The sequence below is a fragment of the Nerophis lumbriciformis genome, linkage group LG24, assembly GCF_033978685.3.
Source record: "Nerophis lumbriciformis linkage group LG24, RoL_Nlum_v2.1, whole genome shotgun sequence".
NCBI classification, from domain to species: Eukaryota; Metazoa; Chordata; class Actinopteri; order Syngnathiformes; family Syngnathidae; genus Nerophis; species Nerophis lumbriciformis.
This window is the reverse complement of record NC_084571.2, coordinates 31,056,976-31,084,253: the sequence shown is the minus strand read 5'-3', so window position 1 is coordinate 31,084,253 and position 27,278 is coordinate 31,056,976. Positions and strand designations below refer to the sequence as shown.

The following is a 27,278-nucleotide window of genomic DNA, read 5'->3' as shown; positions in this document are numbered from 1 at the left end:
TGGGAAATGACCAAAATGTATTGGTCAAATCAATGTCAGAACCCAACATTGATTAAACGTTGTATTTGTGTTGTAGAATATTGGTTGGGAAATGACCAAAATTCAACGCTCAAATCAACGCCAGAACCCAACATTCATTAAACTTTGTATTTGTGTTGTAGAATATTGGTTTGGGAAATGACCAAAATTCAACGCTCAATTTAACGCCAGAACCCAACATTGATTAAACGTTGTATTTGTGTTGTAGAATATTGTTTGGAAAATGACCAAAATTCAACGGTCAAATTATCGTCAGAACAACATTGATTAAACGTTAAATTTGTGTTGTAGAATATTGGTTGGGAAATGACCAACATTCATTGGTCAAATCAACGCCAGAACCCAACATTGATTAAACGTTGTATTTGTGTTGTAGAATATTGGTTGGGAAATGACCAAACTTTAACGGTCAAATCAACGCCAGAACCCAACATTGATTAAACGTTGTATTTGTGTTGTAGAATACTGGTTGGGAAATGACCAAAATTCAACGCTCAATTTAACGCCAGAACCCAACATTGATTAAACGTTGTATTTGCATTGTAGAATATTGGTTGGTAAATGACCAAAATTCAACGATCAAATCAACACCAGAACCTAACATTGATAAAATGTTGTAGAATATTGGTTTGGGAAATGACCAAAATTCAAGGGTCAAATCATCGTCAGAACAACATTAATTAAACGTTAAATTTGTGTTGTAGAATATTGGTTGGGAAATGACCAAAATTCAACGCTCAATTTAACGCCAGAACCCAACATTGATTAAACTTTGTATTTTTGTTGTAGAATATTGGTTGGGAAATGACCAAAATTCAAGGGTCAAATCATCGTCAGAACAACATTGATTAAACGTTGTATTTGTGTTGTAGAATATTGATTGGGAAATGACCAAAATTCAACGGTCAAATCAATGCCAGAACCCAACATTGATTAAACGTTGTATTTGTGTTGTAGAATATTGATTGGGAAATAACCAAAATTCAACGGTCAAATCAACGCCAGAACAACATTGATTAAACGTTGTATTTGTGTTGCAGAATATTGGTTGGGAAATGACCAAAATTCAACGGTCAAATCAACGCCAGAACCCAACATTGATTAAACGTTGTATTTGTGTTGTAGAATATTGGTTGGGAAATGACCAAACTTTAACGGTCAAATCAATGCCAGAACCCAACATTGATTAAACCTTGTATTTGTGTTGTAGAATACTGGTTGGGAAATGACCAAAATTCAACGCTCAATTAAACGCCAGAACCCAACATTGATTAAACGTTGTATTTGCGTTGTAGAATATTGGTTGGGAAATGACCAAAATTCAACGATCAAATCAACACCAGAACCTAACATTGATAAAATGTTGTAGAATATTGGTTTGGGAAATGACCAAAATTCAAGGGTCAAATCATCGTCAGAACAACATTAATTAAACGTTAAATTTGTGTTGTAGAATATTGGTTGGGAAATGACCAAAATTCAACGCTCAAATCAACGCCAGAACCCAACATTGATTAAACGTTGTCAAAAAGCATGTTGTTCCAACGTTAGGTTTGAGTTGCTCGACGTCAGGACTTAATTCAACGTTGTTTTAATGTCTTGTGCCTGCTGGGTTATGTCTGTACCATGTCCTATGTTACACATACAATCGTTATTACAATCACACACACACGCACACACACTCCTTCGTTCCTGGTTCTCGCTGTTCTGTTCTGTCGTCCACGCTGCTGGGTACTCGAAGCGAGCACTCTCCTTAATTGAATTCTGTGGCTCATTGATTAATTGGATGTCTTTTTGAACTACACACGTGTGTTAGGGCAAGGTGCACAAAATCAAGGTCACACACACACACACACACACACACACACACACACACACACACACACACACACACACACAAGCACACACACACAGTCTCCAGGCAAATAAAAGGAAGCTGTGTACACTCAAGTGTGTGTGTGTGTGTGGAAAAGTCACAATAATTACAATCCAATTATGTTGAGCGGTGGTATCTTTGGTTTAAAAGTACAATTCAATGCAATTATAGCCGGGCTGCATTTTGTTAAACGTGGACATGTTGTCTACAATTGCGATGTACACCAGCTGGCACTTTGTGAGGAAGACCATTTACATATGGATGTGGAGCATCATTGAAGAAGCAGAAAAGTCTTGTTCAGTGTGAGGCTACTCCTCTGCAGACTTAAAAACTCCTTTGTTCCCCGTGCCATCAAACTCGATCAAATCTCACTACAGCTGGAAGGCAGGAGAAAAAAATGATTTTTTTATTCATACTCTACTGTTTACTCTGTCCTGTATACTGTGTTATTGGAACCTTAATTTCCTTAAGGACACACATCCATCTAAACCACAAGTGTCAAACTCAAGGCCCCGGGGGCCAGATCCGGCCCGACACATCGTTTAATGTGGCCCGCGAAAGCCTGGAAATAATGTGCATACTTCATTTTTCTTACTAATTGTTTTCATTGTTTCCATTTTGACAGAAAAAAATGTATGTAATACAAACCCCGTTTCCATATGAGTTGGGAAATTGTGTTAGATGTAAATATAAACGGAATACAATGATTTGCAAATCCTTTTCAACCCATATTCAGTTGAATGCACTACAAAGACAACATATTTGATGTTCAAACTCATAAACTTTATTTTTTTTTTGCAAATAAAAATCAACTTAGAATTTCATGGCTGCAACACGTGCCAAAGTAGTTGGGAAAGGGCATGTTCACCACTGTGTTACATGGCCTTTTCTTTTAACAACACTCAGTAAACGTTTGGGAACTGAGGAGACACATTTTTTAAGCTTCTCAGGTGGAATTCTTTCCCATTCTTGCTTGATGTACAGCTTAAGTTGTTCAACAGTCCGGGGGTCTCCGTTCTGGTATTTTAGGCTTCATAATGCGCCACACATTTTCAATGAGAGACAGGTCTGGACTACAGGCAGGCCAGTCTAGTACCCGCACTCTTTTACTATGACGCCACGTTGATGTAACACGGGGCTTGTCTTGCTGAAATAAGCAGGGGCGTCCATGGTAACGTTGCTTGGATGGCAACATATGTTGCTCCAAACCTGTATGTACCTTTCAGCATTAATGGCGCCTTCACAGATGTGTAAGTTACCCATGTCTTGGGCACTAATACACCCCCATACCATCACAGATGCTGGCTTTTCAACTTTGCGCCTATAACAATCCGGATGGTTCTTTTCCTCTTTGGTCCGGAGGACACGACGTCCCCAGTTTCCAAAAACAATTTTAAATGTGGACTCGTCAGACCACACAACACTTTTCCTCTTTGTATCAGTCCATCTTAGATGAGCTCAGGCCCAGCGAAGCCGACGGCGTTTCTGGGTGTTGTTGATAAACGGTTTTCACCTTGCATAGGAGAGTTTTAACTTGCACTTACAGATGTAGCGACCAACTGTAGTTACTGACAGTGGGTTTCTGAAGTGTTCCTGAGCCCATGTGGTGATATCCTTTACACACTGATGTCGCTTGTTGATGCAGTACAGCCTGAGGGATCGAAGGTCACAGGCTTAGCTGCTTACGTGCAGTGATTTCTCCAGATTCTCTGAACCCTTTGATGATATTACGGACCGTAGATGGTGAAATCCCTAAATTCCTTGCAATAGCTGGTTGAGAAAGGTTTTTCTTAAACTGTTCAACAATTTGCTCACGGATTTGTTGACAAAGTGGTGACCCTCGCCCCATCCTTGTTTGTGAATGACTGAGCATTTCATGGAATCTACTTTTACACCCAATCATGGCACCCACCTGTTCCCAATTTGCCTGTTCACCTGTGGGATGTTCCAAATAAGTGTTTGATGAGCATTCCTCAACTTTATCAGTATTTATTGCCACCTTTCCCAACTTCTTTGTCACGTGTTGCTGGCATCAAATTCTAAAGTTAATGATTATTTGCACAAAAAAAAAAAGTTTATCAGTGTGAACATCAAATATGTTGTCTTTGTAGCATATTCAACTGAATATGGGTTGAAAATGATTTGCAAATCATTGTATTCCGTTTATATTTACATCTAACACAATTTCCCAACTCATATGGAAACGGGGTTTGTACATACACATATTCAGTTGTTATTGATGTAAATGTGAATGTTTTCATAATACTAGGGCGTCTAGTGAGGGGCATTTTGTACTCCCTCGTTCCAGGAAGAATGCTTTGCGGAAATCTTTTATTTATAGATCTGTATCGCTCTGGAATAACCTGCCTCGAATTCTCGGTTTTTAAAAGGAAAGTAATATTTTATCTGAGTCTGTAAATCAGTTTGCTTATTGATGATTTTTGTTTGGTTTTGTATTGTGTAGTTATATTTATATGGTAATTATTATTCTGTGACTGCAAATTGTTTGCTTGTTTTCTTATTGATGCTTTTATTTGTTTCTGTAGTTGTGTAGTTATAATTATATGTTTTTACTTGTAATTGTATTGAGTTTGTGGACTCCAGGAAGACTAGTGGGTTGTTATGGCAACCAGCGAATGGGGATCCTTAATAAAAAATCAAATCAAATGTTTGGGCACCTCGCCATTCGATTCCGATTCTTGGCGTGAGGATTTGATTCATAGTCGATTTTCAATTCAACACGATTCTCGATTCAAATTGATTTTTGCAATGTATTATTTGGTATAATAATAACAACACCTTAACAAAACAGCTTATCGGTTAAAAAACCTTATTTTGGTTGCTGACGTATGACACATACATGCACCAAGTAAGCATAGAGATGGCCTAAAAAATGTTTTTTTTTGTTAATTAATTCCATCCATCCATCCATTTTCTACCGCTTGTCCCTTTTGGGCTACAATCGTTAATTCGTCAAAAAAAATTTAAAATCGATTTTTGAAAATTACTAAAGAAATCGGGATTCTTAATTCGTCAAATAAAAAATAAAAAATCGATTTTTGAAAATTACTAAAGAAATCGGGATTCTTAATTCGTCCAAAAAAATTTAAAATCGATTTTTGAAAATTACTAAAGAAATCGGGATTCTTAATTCTTAAAAAAAAAAAAAAAAATTAAAAAAAGATTTTAGAAAATTACTAAAGAAATCGGGATTCTTAATTAATCAAAAAATGTTTTAAAATCCATCCATCCATCCATTTCTACCGCTTATTCCCTTCGGAGTCGCAGGGAGTGCTGGAGCCTATCTCAGCTACAATCATTAATATGTCCAAAAAAAAAATATATCGATTTTTGAAAATTACTAAAGAAATCGGGATTCTTAATTCGTCAAAAAAAAAAAATTAAAAATCGATTTTTTGAAAATTACTAAAGAAATCGGGATTCTTAATTCGTCAAATAAAAAATAAAAAATCGATTTTTGAAAATTACTAAAGAAATCGGGATTCTTAATTCGGCAAATAAAAAATTAAAAATCGATTTTTGAAAATTACTAAAGAAATCGGGATTCTTAATTCGTCAAAAAAAATAAAAAATCGATTTTTGAAAATTACTAAAGAAATCGGGATTCTTAATTCGTAAAAAATAAATAAATTGAAAACCGATTTTAGAAAATTACTAAAGAAATCGGGATTCTTAATTAATAAAAAAAATAATTTAAAAATCGATATTTGAAAATGACTAAAGAAATCAGGATTCTTAATTTGTCAAAAAAAAAAAAAAATTTTTTTTTTTAAATTACTAAAGAAATCAGGATTCGAATGTGATAAAAAAACATTTTTTAGCACCCCCTAATTGTCCTCCCTTTTGGGGTCGCGGGGGGTACTGGAGCCTATCTCAGCTACAATCGTTAATTTGTCCAAAAAAAATTAAAATTCGATTTTTGAATATTACTAAAGAAATCGGGATTCTTAATTCGTCAAAAAAAAAAAAAATCGATTTTTGAAAATTATTAAAGAAATCGGGATTCTTAATTCGTCAAAACAAAAAAAAAAAAAATCGATTTTTTAAAATTACTAAAGAAATCGGGATTCTTAATTCGCCAAAAAAAAAAAAAATTAAAAGTACATTTTTGAAAATTACTAAAGAAATCGGGATTCGAATGTGATAAAAAAACATTTTTTAGCACCCCTAATTATTATATACCGTATGATAGTTTGTAAAAATAACAATTAACACTTAAATATCTGCTTGTCACCTTGCGATTTCAAAGCAAGTTATCCATCAATTTGTACGTACAAAAATCAATAATATAATATAATGAGGCGATTATACTTTTATATTCTTACATTCACTGTTACAGGCGGCCCTCAATGAAAACAAGTTCGACACACCTGATCTAATCTAACCTAATTTTACAATAATAAAGTAAAGATAAAGTCAAACGTGTTGTTATTACTTCACCGTAATCAAGCGTATTAAGATTGTCATTGACGCAATGGAGGCAGAATAGAGTGCACTGCTTGGCTGCAACCAGCAGAGGCACTGTTGTCTCATTCATACTCGAGTTCGACTGCTGTTTAAAGAAGTACCGCTTAGCGTGATGTCAGCTCAGCAGGAAACAGGAGTTGAGAACGTTCAGCACGTGACTCAACTAGGCCTGGATGAATTAATACATTTTATTTCTTTATGGGTCGGGGGCAGAAGTTTCATGAAAATGATGTGGAGAAAAGATGATTGCAAACGAGCGAATACGTCAAATTTGTCGGAAAGTAATGGCGACAAAAAAAAAAAGACAACAAAACAAACCACCCGACTCAGTTTTTCCAACTGGGGGGGAAAAAAACGCACTTCAAGATGTTCAATATTTATTGAAGAACATTTTTTGCCAACAGAAAGTAAGGGCCTGATCTACAAAAGGCTTGCGTGTGCTAAAACATGTGCAAACTTGATAAGCGCACGCAAAAGGTGATCTACTAAACGTGTGCAAAGTAAATTGCGTCTCTTTGAGCAAAATAAGGAGCACGATCCATCGACCACAGAACACTTTTCCACTTTGCATCAGTCCATCTTAGATGAGCTCGGGCCCAGCGGCGTTTCTGGGTGTTGTTGATAAATGGCTTTAGCTACGAACTGTAGTTACTGACAGTGGTTTTCTGAAGTCTTCCTGAGCCCATGTGGTGATATCCTTTACACACTGCTTTTTGATGCAGTACCGCCTGAGGGATCCAGTGCATCGTTGGCTTTTTTTTTTTCCATAACTTGAGTTGATTTACTTTGGAAAACCTTGTTACATTGTTTAATGCATCACGACAAAATTAGGCATAATAATGTGTTAATTCCACGACTGTATATATCGGTGTCGGTTGATATCGGAATCGGTAATTAAGAGTTGGACAATATCGGAATATCGGATATCGGCAAAAAAGCCATTATCGGACATCAAAATGAGCTGCCTTGTGTAGAAAAAGAGTCGACTTTGCCACTGGCGCTGCAAGTAAGTCGAATTATGCAACTGGTAGCCTTTTTTCCGACGAAGCAGCTCATTTCGACAGAACGCTGGCAATCAGTAAAATACAAACGTGAGGGAGCTTTTAAGATGTGATATACAGAACCAGTCGAATGTTTGGATACACTTTTTCACAGAAAAGTGTCTACAAACTTTTGACTTGCGTTGCATTGCTTTGTCCTTTCAAACACGACACAGCCAGGTCGTCGTGGCGACCGTGCAGCACAGCAGCACACTTCCTAACATACGGTTTTCCTTTAAAAACAAAAACAAAAATGATGATCGTGCACTTCCCGATAAGGTTTGGCGGATCCGTGCCCACTGCAAACCCCAGCGAGCTCAGGTTATACCCTCGAACCCGATCATTCTTCTTCTTCTTCAACTTCCGGTTACCCTGTTCGCGACACGTGTGCACGTCATAGAAACGTGGCAAATATGTTGATTGCTGTACATCACATCTTATCAGCAAATAATATTTATACCGTATTTTTCGGAGTATTAGTCGCTCCGGAGTATAAGGCGCACCGGCCGAAAATGCATAATAAAGAAGGAAAAAAAAACATATATAAGTCGCACTGGAGTATAAGTCGCATTTTTTGGGGGGAAATGTATTTGATAAAAGCCAACACCAAGAATAGACATTTGAAAGGCAATTTAAAATAAATAAAGAATAGTGAATAAGTGTACGTTATATGAGGCATAAATAACCAACTGAGAATGTGCCTGGTATGTTAACGTAACATATTATGGTAAGAGTCATTCAAATAACTATAACATATAGAACATGCTATACGTTTACCAAACAATCTAATCGCTAAATCCAATGAAATCTTATACGTCTAGAACAGGGGTCGGCAACCCGCGGCTCCGGAGCCGCATGCGGCTCTTTGATCACTCTGATGCGGCTCAGCTGCATACTTGCCAACCCCCCCGATTTTCCCGGGAGACTTCCATATTTCAGTGCCTCTCACAGAAAACTTTCAGGATTAATATTCTCCGATTTTCACCCTTATAATAATAACAAGGGCGTGTCATGATGGTAAAGCATTTGGCGCCCTCTATAATATGTATTAACAGCGTTCCAGCTCTGCCTCTTGTTGAATGCATCTCCTGCTTGCACACGTAAGTGACAGCAAGGCATACTTGGTCAACAGCCACACATATTACACTGACGGTGGCCATATAAAACAACTTTGACACTCTTACTAATAATGGGCCACACTTTAAACCAAAACCAAACAAGAATGACAAACACATTTCGGGAGAACATCTGCACCTTAACACAACATAAACACAACAGAACAAATACCCAGAATCCCATGCAGCCTTGACTTTTCCGGGCTACATTATCCACCCCTGCTACCAACAAACCCCGCCCCCACCCCAACCCTGCTCCCTCACACATCAACCCCCCCCCCCTCCTCTGTGCGTTGGTTGAGGTGGGCGGGGTTTGGTAGCGGGGGGTGTATAATGTAGCCCGGAAGAGTCAGGGCTGCATGGGATTCTGGGTATTTGTTCTGTTGTGTTTATGTTGTGTTACGGTGCAGATGTTCTCCCGAAATGTGTTTGTCATTCTTGTTTGGTGTGGGTTCACAGTGTGGCGCATTATTAGTAAGAGTGTTAAAGTTTTTTAAACCGCCACCGTCAGTGTAACCTGTGTGGTTGTTGACCAAGTATGCCTTGCTGTCACTTACGTGTGCAAGCAGAAGCCCCATACGACGTGTGGCTGTGCCGGCACGCTGGTTGTAGTGGGCGCTAAATGCTGCACCATCACGGCACGTTCGAGACAATAGTTGCCCTGAAATTCGTAGTCTGCCGGAAAAATCGTGAGGGTTGGCAAGTATGACGCTGTCAAGCGCCATTCATATAAAACCCGCGGGCCGCACCAACATTCAATTATCATATTAAGGTGTGGGCCGCGTGTCAGAGACCCTTGCACAAAGCAAAAAAAACTTTGTATGCAGTGTTATTTCATTTTAAATTTCAAAAGATTTTTGTGGCTCCTATTGTTTTCTTTAATTTGTGAAACTGGTCAAAAAGGCTCTTTGACTGGTAAAGGTTGCCGACCCCTGGACTAGTCTCTTACGTGAATGAGCTAAATAATATTATTTGATATTTTACGCTAATGTGTTAATAATTTCACACATAAGTCGCTCCTGGGTATAAGTCGGCCAAACTATGAAAAAAACTGCGACTTATAGTCCGAAAAATACGGTACCCTTTCCCCCTCCTAATCATGCAGAGGTGTGTCGTACAGTAAAGGGGGGCCCTTTTGAAAAGCGTGAGTATGAAGGCTTGGGCGTAGAAAAGAACAGAACAGGTGTGAAATGTGTGTTTGAAGTCCTGGTGGTTACTGATGTGTCCTCATGTGATCCATCAGGATGGCGTTTGATGGGATCTCTTAGTCAAGCTGGGTCTTCTCCAGGCGGTCTGCTTCCACCATGACCATGTGAGGGTCCTCCATGCCCGGGGTGTCCACCCTCACCAGCTCACCTTCCTCCACCTCCACGTGCACCCCTAGCCCGTTCTCCTCGCCCTCCGTCTCGGTCGCCGCCGCCACCTCGGCGTTCTCCGCCGCCTCCTCCTCCGCCTGGCCCGGCCGGATCTTCTTGACGTGGAAGGTGAACGGCGGCACGCGGTAGACGCTGGTCTTGGAGCGGGCGTAGACGGTGTGGTCGGGCGTGAGTGACTTCTTCACTTTCTCCTTGGAGCTCTTCATTTTGACCCGGCGCTCCATTTTGGGGGTCATGCGGGTGCCCAGCTTGTTGATCTTCTTCTCCAGGCTGTGCTTGGTTTTCTCCAGGTTGTCGCGGGTTCTCTGCCGGGTCTTCTCCAGGTTCTCGCGGGTTCTCTGCTTGGTCTTCTCCAGGTTCTCCTTGGTCTTCAGTTTGGTCTTCTCCATCTCCTCCTTGGAGAAGGCCTTCTTTATGCTGGCCACTTGCCTCTTGGTGGAGCGCTGCAGACGCTTGGTTCGGGACTCCTCCACTGTCTCCTCGATCTCCACCTCCTCGTCAGAGTTGAGGTCGGCGGGCCGGCCCTCGCCCTCGTCGCCCTCCTCGGGGATCTGCTGGAGGCCCTCCACAGTCCCGTCCTCGGCGACCGTCTCACCTGCCTTGGGTGTCTTTGGGGCCTTCACTTGGTCCTGAAAGAAGAACAGGATTATAATTAAGTTAAGTTAAAGTTAAAGTTTGTCACACTAGGTGTGGTGAAATTTGTCCTCTGCATTTGACCCATCCCCTTGTTCACCCCCTGGGAGTTGAGGGGAGCAGTGGGCAGCAGCGGTGACCGCGCCCGGGAATCATTTTTGGTGATTTAACCCCCAATTCCAACCCTTGATGCTGAGTGCCAAGCAGGGAGGTAATGGGTTCCATTTTTATAGTTTTTGGTATGACTCGGCCGGGATTTGAACTCACAACTAGAGATGTCCGATAAATGCTTTAGAATGTAATATCGGAAATTATTTGTATCGTTTTTTTTATTATCGGTATCGTTTTGTTTTTATTTATTTTTTTATTAATTCAACATAAAAAACACAAGATACACTTACAATTAGTACACCAACCCAAAAAAACACCCTACCCCATTTACACTCATTCACAAAAAAGGGTTGTTTCTTTCTGTTATTAATATTCTGGTTCCTACATTATATATCAATATATATCAATACAGTCTGCAAGGGATACAGTCCGTAAGCACACATGATTGTGCGTGCTGCTGGTCCACTAATAGTAATAACCTTTAACAGTTAATTTTACTCATTTTCATTAATTACTAGTTTTTATGTAACTGTTTTTATATTGTTTTTTATTCTTTTTTTATTCAAGAAAATGTTTTTAATTAATTTATCTTATTTTATTTTATTTTTTAAAAAGGACCTTATCTTCACCATACTTGGTTGTCCATAATAATGTGTTAATTCCACGACTGTATATATTGGTATCGGTTGATATCGGTATCTGTTGATATCGGTATCGGTTGATATCGGTATCGGTAATTAAGGGTTTGGTCAATATCGGAATATCGGATATCGGCAAAAAGCCATTATCGGACATCCCTACTCACAACCTACCGATCTCAGGGCGGACACTCTAACCCAGGGGTCGGCAACCCGCGGCTCTAGAGCCGCATGCGGCTCTTTAGCGCCGCCCTAGTGGCTCTCTGGAGCTTTTTTAAAAATTTATGAAAAATGGAAAAAGTTGAGGGGTAAATTTTTTTGTTGTTGTTTTAATATGGTTTCTGTAGGAGGACAAACATGACACAAACCTCCATAATTGTTACAAAGCACACTGTTTATATTAAACATGCTTCACTGATTCGAGTATTTGGCGAGCGCCGTTTTGTCCTACTAATTTTGGCAGTCCTTGAACTCACCTTAGTTTGTTTACATGTATATCTTTCTGCAACTTTCTAGGACGTGTTTTATGCCACTTCTTTTTCTGTCTCATTTTGTCCACCAAACTTTTAAGGTTGTGCATGAACGCACAAAGGTGAGTTTTGTTGATGTTATTGATTTGTGTGGAGTGCTAATCAGACATATTTGGTCACTGCATGACTGCGAGCTAATCGATGCTAGCATGCTATTTAGGCTAGCTATATGTACATATTGCATAATTATGCCTCATTTGTAGATATATTTGAGCTCATTTAGTTTCCTTTAAGTCATATTAATTCAATTTATATTTCATGACACACTATCTGTATGTAATATGGCTTTTAATTTTTTGCGGCTCCAGACAGATTTGTTTTTGTATTTTTGGTCCAATATGGCTCTTTCAACATTTTGGGTTGCCGACCCCTGCTCTAACCACTAGGCCACTGAGTAGGTATTAATTATTATTAGGGGTGTAACGGTACGTGTATTTGTATTGAACCGTTTCGGTACGGGGGGTGTGTTCGATTCGGTTCGGAGGTGTACCGAACGAGTTTCCACACGAACATATTAAGTAAATCCTTCTGCCTCTGTCTCTGCCAGTCTTCTACACAGCATCCAGCATTGTCCCACCCACACAACCATCTGATTGGTTACATACAGAGCGGTAACAGCCAATCAGCAGTGCGTATTCAGAGCGCATGTAGTCAGTGCTTAGCGTTTAGCAGGTTAGCATCAGGCAGCGGACTCTCCCTAAATTATAATAAACACGTCCCAGTCAACTACTAGTAACATCACTATGAGCCCATTGACCTTCTAGAAATATAAAAGGCAGCTCAGCTCGCTCGCAGTCCTGGCTTGAGGTGAAGGCTAATTCGCTTTTGGCGTAACGTTAGCTCATTTTGCAGTGTGTGTGTGTTACGGAGAGCAAAGCCCTGTCTGTCTGTTATTTCACTTTACCTTTTTCTGTGTTGATTGAGCTGTGTTGAAGCAGCAAAAAAGGACATTATGTTAAATGAAGCGTTTCTGTCTCTGATAGTTGATATAATAATGTAACTGCATCATAAAGCCTACATGGTGTTCAGGGATGAATAGACTTAGACTTAGACAAACTTTAATGATCCACAAGGGAAATTGTTCAACACAGTAGCTCAGTTACAATGATGGAAAGTGTAAGGATGGAAAGGACAATGCAGGTATAAATAGACTAATATAAAAAAATCCAACATATATACGAATAGATACATAATATGTATACAGAATAATATATACACAGTAGAGATGCGCGGTTTGCGGACACAACCGCGGAGTACGCGGATTATCCGCGGGTCGGGCGGTTGAAAAAAAAAAAAAATAGATTTTATCCCCGGGTCGGGTCGGGCGGTTGAAATAAAAAAAAATTAGATTTTAAATAGATTCAGGCGGGTGGCAGCTAAACCAATTCGGAAATATATATACATAGTTAAATGTTGTTACCCACATACGAAAAACGAGCAGGCACCTGCAGCATGCCACAACAGAAGAAAAAAAAAAAAGAGATGGCAACGCCGGCAGCAAACGTGGTACGCGACAAACTAAAAAAAGGAATACTAAAGACCAGGGGAAAAAAAGGCTAGAAAAGTTCAGCGTGGACTCGTTTTTATGAGGTTGTAAATCAGGATGATAGTAATGCTGGCTACGTGATTTGCAAGAGCTGCGACGCTGTTTATGTCTACGACAGTCACAAAACCGGGACATCTAACATGGTGCATCACATTTGTGCAAAACCCCGAACCTCCACAAACACCCTGAGCATGAGCAGTTTCGTCCGCCGTGATCCCAGAAGAGTGCCACAGGATGTTAAAACAAGGCTTACAGATGCATGTGTGAACGCAGCTGCCTGCAGCAGTTTGAGTGGCGCGAGCGCGCTTGGAGGTGCGCTCAGCGCGGCTCCCAGATGATTGCGCACTGGTGTGCGTCTGGGCCGTGACAGCGTGGCACGCATTGAATGTCTCTGCTGCATTGGATCAGTCTCCTTTCTTTAACAGGCAAAACTTTATAACCTCACTAATGCCTTGCATCGTCTATATTAGATATATAACAACGGGCGGGTGGCGGATGGCGGGCGGGTGCGGTTTTGATTAAATGTTAGTTCGGGTGGATGGCGGATGGTTGACGACTTTTGTGATGCGGTTGCGGATTAAATAATTGCCTATCCGCGCATCTCTAATACACAGATATATTATATCATGTCTATAACATATATACAATATATACCAATGACCCTGTACAATATTACAGTATATACAGTATATGTGACAGCAGTAGCATAAAATAGAGAGTAGATCCAGCAAGAAATAGAAAATAGACATTATAAACATTAAGCACAACCTATTCTCTCCTATTACTATTGTACCATTTTTTCAGCTATAGTTACATTAATCATTAGAAATGCAGCAGCCTAGTTTTGAATGGCAGGGTCCCTGCTATCACATGTTGATAAAAATATAACATTTACATAATAAAAATCAACTACAGGCTTCCCAAATGCTGTAATAAATTAAGCATGATGAGTTGACTTGAAACGGTTTAATGTTGCACTTTTTATATGTAGAAGAAAAGTTTTGTCATTTTATTTAATCTGAGCAACAACTTGAGGCAGTTTAATGTTGATTAACGTGGGCAGAATTATTGTAGTGTTCCCAATGTTAAAAGGATAAAGCCATTGTTTACAAATTTGGTAAATAAATAAATAACCAAAACATTTATATTTTGTTGTTTTCTTACTGTACCGAAAATGAACCGAACTGTGAGCTCTAAACCGAGGTACGGAATTTTTGCGTGCCGTTACACCCCTAATTATTATTATCATAATTATTTTTCCATGTTGACATTTGCAGTGCTGCAAAAAAACTACTATTGCATTCTTTAATCAGTTACACTCAGGAGAGAATGATTGACCTTTTTTGATGTGGAATTGCAGAGTGCCATCTAGTGGCCACATTGTTGCAACTTCCTTTACTCACCATCTGAGGTAGATGTGGTCATATTTATTAAAAAAAGCCACATCAAGCAAATATCTGTAAAGCTACAAGGCTTAGAGGAAAAGGCTGCACGTTTTTTTTCTGCATCCTCTTAGTCAGAATGAAAGAAGCGCATGCTCATTTCCTGCTGTTTGGCAATCATTTCCCCCACACACACGTACGCACACACACACGCACGCACACACACGCACGCACACACACACACACACAACAAATCACCCACTTATCTTTAATTTATTATGCAATAAATAAAAAAGTTGGAATTAATTGGCGTATGACGGAAGCTTCAAGCTGTGATTATTATAAATTATAATATTCCGAATTCACAAAAAACCCAGATGTGTAGAAAGAAGTCAATATTTACTATGTGAATAAATAAAGCAATAAATTAACTGAAAAATAATTAAAAGAAGAAAAAAATACTACTACACTCAACTCACATTGTACGTTTATTTTGCCAAATGTTTAAACAACAACAATAAAAAGGTGATTGTTTATATTAGCTGTGTTGATGTTTTTTCTTTTTTTGTTTATTATAAATTACTGCAAGTTTGTAAATGTTATAGTTAACTACAAAATTCCCGCGGAAATTTTGATGGGTCTGCTATATGCGCCCTTGACCCGCCGTACTTTGAAGATGATGCCGAGTGTCCAAATCCGTGGGTTTTAGGTGTAACTGTACAAAATGAGCAACAGAGCTAACCTTCCAGCCAAAACCAAAAATAGGACGTACATTTTTATTTAGCCAGGGTTAAAGTACACAAGTGTGTGAACAAAATGAGACGTTTAAGCACCAGGCTGCGTAAAAGTATGGCTGAGCTACAAGAGGAGGTAATCTTGTCTTTTTGACGTTTGCCTCAAAGTAATCGTCCATTTAAAGGGTATGTACCCATTCAATTTATGAGTAGTGTTGACATGGTAACACAAAATGTCCCAAACTTAAAGTACCGCTGTCGGCGCGAGCGAGACCTTTTTGACGGTGTAACATATGTGGGGGTTCGTTGGCCGGTTCGTCTCGTATTAATCGTAAGAGAAACGTGCAGAATTATAATACTAATAAAAGAAGTATGAGCAATAATAATATGGGCTGCTTGCAATGCAGCAGGCCCATAGATAATATTTTTAAAAGTTAGGATTCATCCAGAATAAAACTAATATATTTTAAAAAAATAATTAAAAAAAATTAACAAATGAAAATGTACTTTAAAAAAAATCGAATATAATTATACACATACACATAATGAAATAAGTTAATATTTATATATAGAAATAAATTAAATGAATAACAATTTAATTTTCCAAAAAAAAAAAAATACAACTGCACTCAACCCACATTGTACATTTATTTTCAATTTTTGTTTTTCAAACTTTAAAAACATTTTAAAAATGGTGACTGTTCAAATTAGCTGTGTTCATGTTATTTATTTTTTCGTTTATTATAAATGACTGCAAGTTTATATACATAATAGTTAATTAATAGTTTTAAAAGTTAGGATTCATCCAGAATAAATCTAATATATTTTAAAAAAATGTCTAAAAAAAAATAAACAAATGAAAATTTACTTTTTAAAAAAATCGAATATAATTATACATAAAGATAATGAAATAAGTTAATATTTAAATATAGAACAAATATAGCAGTAAATTAACTGAACAATAATTTAACAAACATTGTAATACATATACAAATGCACTCAACCCACATTGTACATTTATTTTTAATTTTTTACAAACTTTAAAACATATAAAAACAAGTGACTGTTTATATTAGGTGTGTTCAGCTTATTTATTGTTTGGTTTATTACAAATTACTGCAAGTTTATAAACGTAATAGTTAATATTCTAAAAAGTTACGATTCATCCAGAATAAAAAGAGTATATTTAAAAAATGACAAAAATAAAAATAAACAAATGATATATAATTATATAATTATACATAATGATAATGAAATAAGTCAACATACATATATATATATATATATATATATATATATATATATATATATATATATATATATATATATATATATGTATGTATATATAAATATAAATATAGCAATAACATTACTGAATAAAAAAATTTAACAACAAATTAAATAAATAAATAACTTAACCCATATCGTACATTTATTTTTAATATTTATAAATTTTAAAAACATTTTGTTGTTTGTTGGTACATCACAAATTACTGCACGTTTATAAATGTTACAGTTAAGATTTTAAAATGCTAGGATTTATCCTGAATAAATACAATACATAAAAAAAATGTCTACAAAAATAAACAAATAAAAATGAATTTAAAAACTCTAATACAATTCAATTAAAGAAAATGAAAGAAGTCAATATTCACTCTGTGAATAAATATTGCAATAACGTCGCTGAATTAATCGTTGAATAAAAAAAATGGTGGCTGTATTATCTGTGTTGTGCTTTTAAATTTTTTGGATTGTTGGTTTATTACAAAATAAACATTATAGTTAAGATTTTTAAAAATACATTGAAGAAATGTGTACAAAATTAAACAAAAAAATGTATCTTTAAAAAAACAAAAAAATTAATAAAATACAATTAATTATGATTGAACATAACGATAAAAAAAAGAGTTAGTTTTTTTCAGATATTTCATTTAATGTCATACTTATCAAAATTGTACGCTTTATAAGTGTTGGATATAAAATAAAATAAAATCAGTTTTTGCAAAAGAACAAGTGAAAAAAAAAAACAGGTGCCAAAATTCACCTGTTGTGAAACATCAAGACAATGGAATGCAGATTGGACATGCAACACCAGCACAGACCAAAACTATTTTTAATTCTTGTTCAAAACGCTCAGTGTTCTCCATTATGAAAGCCAACTATCTATAAATCCTAAATATCTCCTGACCAGACAATGTCAGATGAAAGAAGAGGCACGTTTCCAAGACGTCAAAAAATTGACATTCCCTCCCTATCTGGCGCGGTGGCCGAGCGGAATGGGCTGAGCGCTTCTGTCTGCACAGGTTTATTCTGGGCTGGCCTTTTCCTCTCGGTGGATTCCATCCTCCATTCCCTGGCTACCTGCCAAGCTGCTGTTCGGCCCTACATAGACAGCCTCCCCCTGCGCCATTGCACGGCAACGGGTAAACACAGGGCCGTGTCGCCATGGCAACCGGCTCCACACCTCCCCTAAGTGCAGCTGGTGTAGTTTTTAGACGGGCGCCCCGCAGCTGACGCCATGACGACAGAGTTGAGGGTCTGAGCTTCTTAATTAGACCGACAAAAAAAATGTGTAGACACGTACCGAGCGAAGTGATGATGTCATGAATGGTGAAAGGTGAGTAGAACACGTAATGAGAGGCGGGACTTAAACAAGATCCTTAAAATGGACCAATGGCAGCTCCTGGCCTTGCCTGAATGAACCACTGTGCAGCTTTTAAAATGACTATCCATTTACAACTTGCACATACAAACAATTCCTAAGTCAAAATACGTAGCTCTTTCGAGACGACACCATTCAAAAGAATCCTGTTTTTTTACAATTCCACGTGAAAATCACCTGATACCATTTACAACACACTAGAGATGTCCGATAATATCGGACTGCCGATATTATCAGCCGATAAATGCTTTAAAATGTAATATCGGAAAATATCGGTATCGGTTTCAAAATTATTGGTATCGGTTTCAAAAAGTAAAACGTATGACTTTTTGAAACGCCGCTGTGTACACGGACGTAGGGAGAAGTACAGAGCGCCAATAAACCTTAAAGGCACTGCCTTTGCGTGCCCCCAATCACATAATATCTACGGCTTTTCACACACACAAGTGAATGCAATTCATACTTGGTCAACAGCCATACAGGTCACACTGAGTGTGGCCGTATAAACAACTTTAACACTGTTACAAATATGCGCCAAACTGTGAACCCACACCAAACAAGAATGACAAACATATTTCGGGAGAACATCCGCACCGTAACACAACATAAACACAACAGAACAAATACCCAGAACCCCTTGCAGCACTAACTCTTCCGGGACGCTACAATATACACACCTCGCTACCCCCTACACCCCAGAACACCCCCCCCCCCCCCCCACCCCCACAACCCTCCCCACCTCAACCTCCTCATGCTCTCTCAGGGAGAGCATATCCCAAATTCCAAGCTGCTGTTTTGAGGCATGTTAAAAAAAATAATGCACTTTGTGACTTCAATAATAAATATGGCAGTGCCATGTTGGCATTTCTTTCCATAACTTGAGTTGATTTATTTTGGAAAACCTTGTTACATTGTTTAATGCATCCAGCGGGGCATCACAACAAAATTAGGCATAATAATGTGTTAATTCCACGACTGTATATATCGGTATCGGTTGATATCGGAATCGGTAATTAAGAGTTGGACAATATCGGAATATCAGCAAAAAAGCCATTATCTCTACAACACACCTTTTTTTTGAATGGATTGCAACAAATTTACATCCTTACAAAAAATTTCTGTTTTCCCGTAAATCGACTTTTTCAGTGACACGACTACAGTATTTTCCGGACCATAGGGCGCACCGGATTGTAAGGCGCAATGCCGATGAGCGGGTCTAGTCAGGTCTATTTTCTATTATAGGGCGCATTAAAGGGGTCATATTATTATTATTTTTTCTAAATTGAAAACATTCCTTGTGGTCTACATATCATGTGATTGATGGTGGTTCTTTGGTCAAAATGTTGCATAGATTATGTTCTAAAGATCCTATTCAAGCCGCTTTCTGACAGTCTCTTCAGGATGCGCCGTTTTGTGGGCGGTCTTATTTACGTGGCTCACCTTCGACAGCGTCTTTTCTCCGTCATCTTTGTTGTAGCGGTGTAGCGTGCAAGGACGAGAGTGGAAGAAGTGTCAAAAGATGGAGCTAACTGTTTTAATGACATTCGCACTTTACTTCAATCAATAACAAAGCAGCATCTGCTCATCGGTGGCTCACTAGTGCAACAACAACAAAAAAACGTCCGACCGGAACTCTCTAATAACTAAAGTTCCTTGGGTGAATAATGTAAACTCACTACACCGGTATGTTTTAGCACTTTCATGGCGAGTTTACTCACAGATATAAGTAAGAACTTTACACTACTTTATATTAGAAATGGCAACAGCGGAGGATGAATGTCCCATAACAAGAAGATAGAGAAAAAGAAGAAGCTTATCGACTACGGTGTCGGCACGGACTACAAAGGCGGAGGCGCGCTAATTTGCAGGATTTATGCAGATCCCAAATACAGATCAGCAGGTACCAGAAGTGAAGAAAAGTTGCTTTTGCATAATATTGCGAAACAAAACACCAGATAATAAGTCTTACCTTGTACACACACGATAATACTACTCGTATGTTGAAGCACAGTACAATCCATCAAGCGGTGCGGCTTCATAGCTTACCAAAGTCGTACTAAAACATTTTTATAGACACACACACACATATATATATTATATATATATATGTATATATATATATATATATATATATATATATATATATATATATATATATATATATATATATATATATATATATATATATATATATATATATATATATACACACACACATGTATAATATATATACACATACACAAACATATATATATACACACACAGGCATATATATATATATATATAAATATGTATGTATATATATATATATATACATACATACACATAGGTATATACATATATATATACATATGTATATATATATACACATATACATATATACGCATATATACATATATATATATACATACATACATACATATATACACACATATATACATATATATACACATATATATATATGCAAACTTGCATCCATACACACATATATATACATATATATATATATACACACATATATATACATCCATACATACATACATATATATATATATACATATGCATATATATAAATACATATACTGTATATATACATCCATCCATACATACATACATATACATATATATATACATATATATATATATATATGTATATATATATATACACATCTATACATCCATACATATATATATATATATATATATATATATATATATATATATATATATATATATATATATATATAGATATATATATATATATATATATATATACACACACACACACACACACACATGTAGGGCGTGCTTTAGAAGTGTTGCTCTAGTAATAGAGATCTTTTGGAGAAGATCTGAAGAGGGATTGTGAAGAATGCATATATATATATATATATATATATATATATATATATATATATATATATATATATATATTTAAGAGTTATTTATTTCTATTCATAGTCAGATTTGAAACACCTAGTGTTTTTCCATTTGTACTCTTTCTATTTTTTTTATCTTATGTCCGCAAGTAAACTATGTGTGTGACCTTGAAGGTTTGCACTGTAGGAGATTGAATACTCCCTTTTGTCTTATCTTCAGTGGAACAATGAGGTCGTGTTCCTTTCCGAACAGGTGGGGGATTTCTTTCTGTGTAAGAAGTGGGCTATTCAGTTTGAGGGTCAGAACAACTTAGGAAGCCAGTATGAAAATATTGGTCTAGGTTGTTCTCCTGAAATTTTCAGTAAAACTTGATGATATTCCTATTCTGTCCTGGTGATCCTTCTTACTCAGCATATATGTCATCCAAAATAATTTGGGATTGACCAGTAACTTAAATTCCCTTGGAGGAAGAACTGGTCCGACGCAACAATACACACACATGTTGTCTTCAAATTGTGCATTATTTTACTAAAATAGGGATTATTACTCATGTTTACATTGTTTCTTATGGGGAAATCTGCTTCACTATATGAACTTTTTAATTAAGTTTGTAAATTGAGGTTCCACTGTAATTCCGCATTTTCCACAACACTAAATCCCTTGTAGCTTGACAATTAATACTTCTTCTGCATTTCTTAAAAGATTCAAACCATTCCGACATCAAAACACTCGGCAGGCGTCATCTATCCCCGCCGCTGGCCGCCCACTCCCACTGATAGATTGCAGTACTGTGGGAAACACAGGACATTCTTGAAATGCACACTTATAATTTGACACATTTTGCCCTAATTCCCAATTTTTGGTTACCAAAAAGTCCCTCTCAAATTGACAGTTCTTACTACTTCCACATTTCTCAACCCTATCAAACCATTTATTTGTCACATTGTACAGCATTTCCACTCAGCTTCCTCTCTTCAGCATTCAAACGCAATTTCTGGAGAAATTGCCTCTTCGAGTTATTATTTCTTGAAAGAACTGTAGAGGGGAGATGTTCCATTCTTGTGTGTTCAAGTGAGAGTTGACTGAAGTTAATGGGGAACTGCACTTTTTTGGGAATTTTAGTTAAAGTTAAAGTTAAAGTACCCATGATGGTCACACACACTAGGTGTGGTGAAATCTGTCCTCTGCATTTGACCCATCCCCTTGTTCACCCCCTGGGGGGTGAGGGGAGCAGTGGGCAGCAGCGGTGGCCGCGCCCGGGAATAATTTTTGGTGATTTAACCCCCAATTCCAACCCTTGATGCTGAGTGCCAAGCAGGGAGGTAATGGGTCCCTTTTTTTATAGTCTTTGGTATGACTCGGCCGGGGTTTGAACTCACAACCTACCGATCTCAGGGCGGACACTCTAACCACTAGGCCAGTGTTTTTCAACCTTTTTTGAGCCAAGGCACATTTTCTGCGTTGAAAAAATCCGGAGGCACACCACCAACAGAAATCACTAAAAAACGAAACTCAGTTGACAGTAAAAAGTCGTCGTCGCAATTGTTGGGTATGACTTTAAACCATAACCAAGCACGCATCACTATAGCTCTTGTCTCAAAGTAGGTGTACTGTCACCACCTGTCACATCACGCCCCGACTTATTTGGACTTTTTTGCTGTTTTCCTGTGTGTAGTGTTTTAGTTCTTGTCGTGCGCTCCTATTTTGGTGGCTTTTCCTCTTTTTTTTGGTATTTTCCTGTAGCAGTTTCATGTCTTCCTTTGAGCGATATTTCCCGCATCTACTTTGTTTTAGCAATCAAGAACAGTTGTTTTTATCCTTCTTTATGGGGACATTGTTGATTGTCATGTCATGTTCGGATGTACATTGTGGACGCCGTCTTTGCTCCGCAGTAAGTCTTTGCTGTCGTCCAGCATTCTGTTTTTGTTTACTTTGTAGCCAGTTCAGTTTTAGTTTCGTTCTGTATAGCCTTCCCTAAGCTTCAATGCCTTTTTTTTAGGGGCACTCACCTGTTAATTTATTTTTGGTTTAAGCATTAGACACCTTTTTACCTTCAAACTGCCTCCCGCTGTTTCCGACATCTACAAAGCAACTAGCAACCGGCTGCCACCTACTGATATGGAAGAGTATTACACGGTTACTCTGCTGATCTCTAGACGACACCGACACTCAACAACAACACATCATTTGCAGACTATAATTACTGGTTTGCAAAAAATACTTTTTTAACCCAAATAGGTGAATTTAGATAAATCTCCCACGGCACACCAGACTGTAACTCACGGCTAGTGTGCCGCGGCACAGTGGTTGAAAAACACTGCACTAGGCCACTGAGTAGGTGGTAGGTATTTTGCCAATCATTCAAAATCCTTTTGTAAGACAAGCACACATATGTTTTTCTTTTTTTTATGCATTCTAAATATTAAATATCGTTTTTCTGGACGATAGGGCGCACCGGATTGTAAGGCGCACTGCCGATGAACGGGTCTAGTCAGGTCTATTTTCATACAAAAGTTTTAATGACATTCAGACTTTACTTCAATCAATAACGGAGCAGCATCTCCTCATCCGTGGCTCACTAGTGCAACAACAAGGCCGGAAATGTGTCCCGTGAAAAACCGTCTGACCGGAACTCTCTAATAAGTAAAGTTCCTTGGGTGAATAATGTAAACTCACGACACCGGTATGTTTTAGCGCTTTCATGGCGAGTTCACTGACAGATATAAGTAAGAACTTTACACTACTTTATATTAGAAATGGCAACAGCGGAGGATGAATGTCCCATAACAAGAAGATAGTGAAAAAGAAGAAGCTTATCGACTACAGCATCGGCACGGACTACAAAGGCGGGCGCACACAATTTTTCCGGACTTATGCAGATCCCAAAAACAGATCAGCAGGTACCAGGAGGTAAGAAAAGTTTCTTTTGCATAATATTGCGAAACAAAACGCCAGATAATATGTTTTACCTTATACAAACACCATAATACTCGTTTGTTGAAGCGGCATCATAGCTTACCAAAGTCGTACTAAAACATTTTGATGGATTTTTGAGCGCCGAGTGCAATGTTCTATATTTTCAACGGAACATATAACATTTTGGTGTTGTTTACTTTAGTCATATTGCAGTCTACACGTATCTCTTGTGTGTGACTGCCATCTACTGGTTACACTTATCATTTCACCATCTACCAAATAAAATAGCTTCGAGGTCGGTAAACACAACCCAAATTATTCCGTACATTAGGCGCACCGTAGAGTTTTGAGAAAATGAAAGGATTTTAAGTGCGCCTTAAAGTCCGAAAAATACGGTAAATGAGAACGAATATAGCTTCACCTTTATCGTTATTTTTTTAAGCCAAAATGCGCCCGTTCTCCCTTTTCTGTCTACACACTGTGTCTGCTTGTAAGTACTCCGTGATTGTGCGCTGCCAAACATGCTCCTCTGCTCGTAAAACCACCAATGTCACCATCATGCCTGTAAAAAAATTAATAAATATGGCGAACTGGTTCTTTTCAAACAGATTATAGTATCCAGTGTTTCCCACAGGGCAGGCATCTATTTGTGGTGGTGTGGTCGGGGGGGGGGGGGGGGGGGGGGGGGGGGGGGGGCTGGCGGCGGCAGCGGCGATGACCAAGAAGAACGCGGAGTTGGAATATAATTACAACCCTTTATGTACATATTTATATACAGATTTGAACAATTAGTTATTAATTGAAATATATTTATTAATTGTGGTTCTTACAAAAAATATATTTTATAAAATATAAAAGCTAAAATGTCTCTTAAAGCTCTGCCCCTTTAATTAGTGCACACTAAATAATTTAACTTTAGCCAGGTCCGCCTTCTACAACCATATTATTTACCAGCAACATAAAGTGAAACAGAGGCAGGGGTGTCCTGCCACAGTCAGTCAACCTCCTCCTTCTCCTCCTGCTGCTGCTGAACAGGTCGCACTGAAGCTAGTCGCTCTATGTTTTGTCGTGGTCCTCTCTATAAGGCACATAAGAATATAAATTAGGACCCTTTTCATGAGAAAAATGCATTTCTGATCTGACCCTGCTTTATTTTTCAGTGTTTGCTGAGTCTCACCTGTTCCCTCCGCCCTAATTTTTCTACTTGCCTGACTTCTCAAATCTACTTGCCCCAATATTTTTACTTGTCCTGCCTAGGTTTTTTTCTGGCTGTGTAGTGCTCATGGCTTATATCTTACTAAAATCCTTCCCGTTGACTATTTACAACACTACACAGTATTTATTATTATTATTATCTATAATTACATTTAAATGGCATTGCATACATGTAAAATTAAATGCTATTTCACATTATTTGACCAGTAGCAGTTACACCCATCTGAACAGGTCAGCCACCTGTTTAAAGCCCGATCACAGTTGAAATCTTGAAATGAAGGGCCTTTAATGGCCAAAACATTAACCTGGACAACATTTTAACAGCTGGTTGGCTCAGATTTTATTCTTTTCATTGCATTCACATGCTGCAGTGGACAGTGGACATTTTAGCTTGAGTATTAATGTAGTATCTGAAGCACCGTCTCCACGTGTGTTTATTGACAACAGGGTTATAACCTGGACACGTTAGCTCGTCGGTATGAAAACAGGTAACTGTTATTACGTGCGTCTGCCCCGGACCCCGAGTCAAACAGCGGCGGTGTTAATGAAGCAGCGTCAGGCTGCTCACCGTCAGTGAAACGCTCGGTGAAATCGCGGATTAACGTTAAATATATGACGAGCCGCGAGCGATGCAGCTATAACCTATCTACCTATAACCTATATTACCCTCGTATTTTGATCCCGTCCGTCCGTCCCTCTTCTTCTTCTTCTTCTTCTGGCCCACCAGGTGAATTAAGTGCTATTGGTGGAGTTACAATGTATAGTAGGCTACCGCCACCTACTGCACCGGAGTTGTAACTACAAGGTACATTCACAGACAGAGTCCCATTGCTTTTATGAGCGGTCGAGCGAGTCAAAAGCCGAAAAATCCATTTGTGGCGGACGTAATTCTTTCGTGGCGGGCCGCCACAAATAAATGAATGTGTGGGAAACACTGGTATCGTTTTTGATTCATTAGTACCGCAATACTATACTAGTACCAGTATACTGTACAGGAACCTTTCCTTACAGGAACTTACAATTCCTGAACTTTTGGTGGTAAAAGGCCTAAAAAGTGGTATCAAACCATACCTAATATTTGACAGGTGTAAACTAAGCATTCCGTTTCTTTCTATCTGATTCTTTGCACTTAGAGAAACAACACATTTACATTCCTGGTCCACCGACATGCCTGCTGTTCTTTTTCGGGCAGGGCGACAGCGAGGCCTGCATGCTGGCTCGCAAGTGGGGGCTGGGAGACGATATCAGCTGTCGGGCCCCGTCTGCTCCTTGCAGCTGTGTACCCCACTTTCACAATGAGTGATATCGGACGTCGGGGCCCCATGAGGGCTCGGCACGGAGCGTACGTTGAAGGCCCGCCGGTGCTTAAAATAAGCAACCCTCGATGCGATGGGCTGATTAATTGTGACGCCCACACATGATCCCCAAAATAAAGCTGCAACAACTGAGCACACAATTCAGTTGGGAAGCCATTCAAGGAGGGCTGCTGTGAGTCACGCAAAACCCACAAGAACCAGACAGAGGCCTCGCTGTTCCACAAAACCAACCCAGTCAAGTTATATTACATTTAACATAGCATGTCATATTTCATATTCTCCAGCTGGGGGGAGGTCTGTGGTTCTTTGGGATTTGAAGAGTGGGGAAGCCCTTCCACTCTGTCCGAGGTGGAAAACGTAACATTCGCGCTCACGTCTAGGTGACAACTGTTTGATGCTGTCATTCATGTTGACAGACGGTAGAGTAAGAAGCACTTTGTCCTGCTACAAGTCACCTCAGCGTTTCCACAGGTGGACGACTTGGAACATATTTACAGCATTTGGGACATTATGTCAGTGTTTTTGGAATAGTTGTCTCATCATAATGTGACATACCATTTACTATTAAAGTCTACTAAACTAAATGCATGTATTAATAAAATTAAATGTCATTAAAATGTCACAAAACAGGCTACGTCTTAGTTCGTGGAGGATAACGTTACTTCCAGTATCTGCACTTTTATCCAGATGCTCACCAAAATGAAATGGCCTTTTTCCTTTTGTAGATCTTTTGTAACCATACCCATAGCCACACTTCCTGGTTTTTTGACTGAATTTTGGC

The 27,278-nt window shown here is 38.3% G+C and overlaps 1 protein-coding gene across 2 annotated transcripts in view; it reads right to left on the bottom strand.

Annotated features, from left to right (window-relative positions):
* Window positions 1-9,094: 9,094 nt before the first annotated feature.
* cavin1a (caveolae associated protein 1a) overlaps window positions 9,095-27,278 on the bottom strand; it is a 55,654-nt gene continuing 37,470 nt past the window's right edge. For both annotated transcript variants that reach the window (XM_061981984.2, XM_061981983.2), the window contains exon 3: window positions 9,095-10,563. In XM_061981984.2, coding sequence (XP_061837968.2) covers window positions 9,823-10,563 — 741 coding nt within the window. In that variant the 3' untranslated portion in view covers window positions 9,095-9,822. The remainder of the gene's footprint in view (window positions 10,564-27,278) is intronic.